The sequence below is a fragment of the Geospiza fortis genome, unplaced genomic scaffold, assembly GCF_000277835.1.
Source record: "Geospiza fortis unplaced genomic scaffold, GeoFor_1.0 scaffold992, whole genome shotgun sequence".
Classification (NCBI taxonomy): Eukaryota; Metazoa; Chordata; class Aves; order Passeriformes; family Thraupidae; genus Geospiza; species Geospiza fortis.
In genome coordinates, this window is record NW_005054625.1 from 407,646 (window position 1) to 407,965 (window position 320).

At 65.6% G+C, this 320-nt stretch overlaps 1 protein-coding gene across 1 annotated transcript in view; it reads left to right on the forward strand.

Moving 5' to 3' along the window:
• Nucleotides 1-320, forward strand: part of LOC102033975 (cell division control protein 6 homolog) — a 15,573-nt gene that overhangs the window by 6,085 nt on the left and 9,168 nt on the right. The window contains exon 3 of the mRNA XM_031064762.1: nucleotides 137-320. Coding sequence (XP_030920622.1) covers nucleotides 137-320 — 184 coding nt within the window. The remainder of the gene's footprint in view (nucleotides 1-136) is intronic.

Below are 320 nucleotides of genomic sequence, written 5' to 3' on the forward strand. Positions count from 1 at the left end.
CACCTCGCTGGCCTGGGAGCTGGCCTGTCCCCATAGGGGCCACTGGAGAAGGGGTGGCAGGGCTGGGGTGCTCTGGGAGGTGGGAATGCAGAGCTGGGCTGTTCCTGTGCTGTGAGGCTCCCGGGGAGGTGCTGAGCTGCTGCTCCTCTCCAGGCGAACACGGAACCGCCAAAGCTGAGCCGAGAGGAGCAGCGGGGCCGCGGGGCCCTCCTGCAGGACATCTGTAAAGGGACCAAGCTCAGGAAAGTGACCCAAATCAATGACCGGAGTGCACCCATCCTGGAAAGTGAGTCCCCAGGAGGCTCCCAGCCCCACCCTGG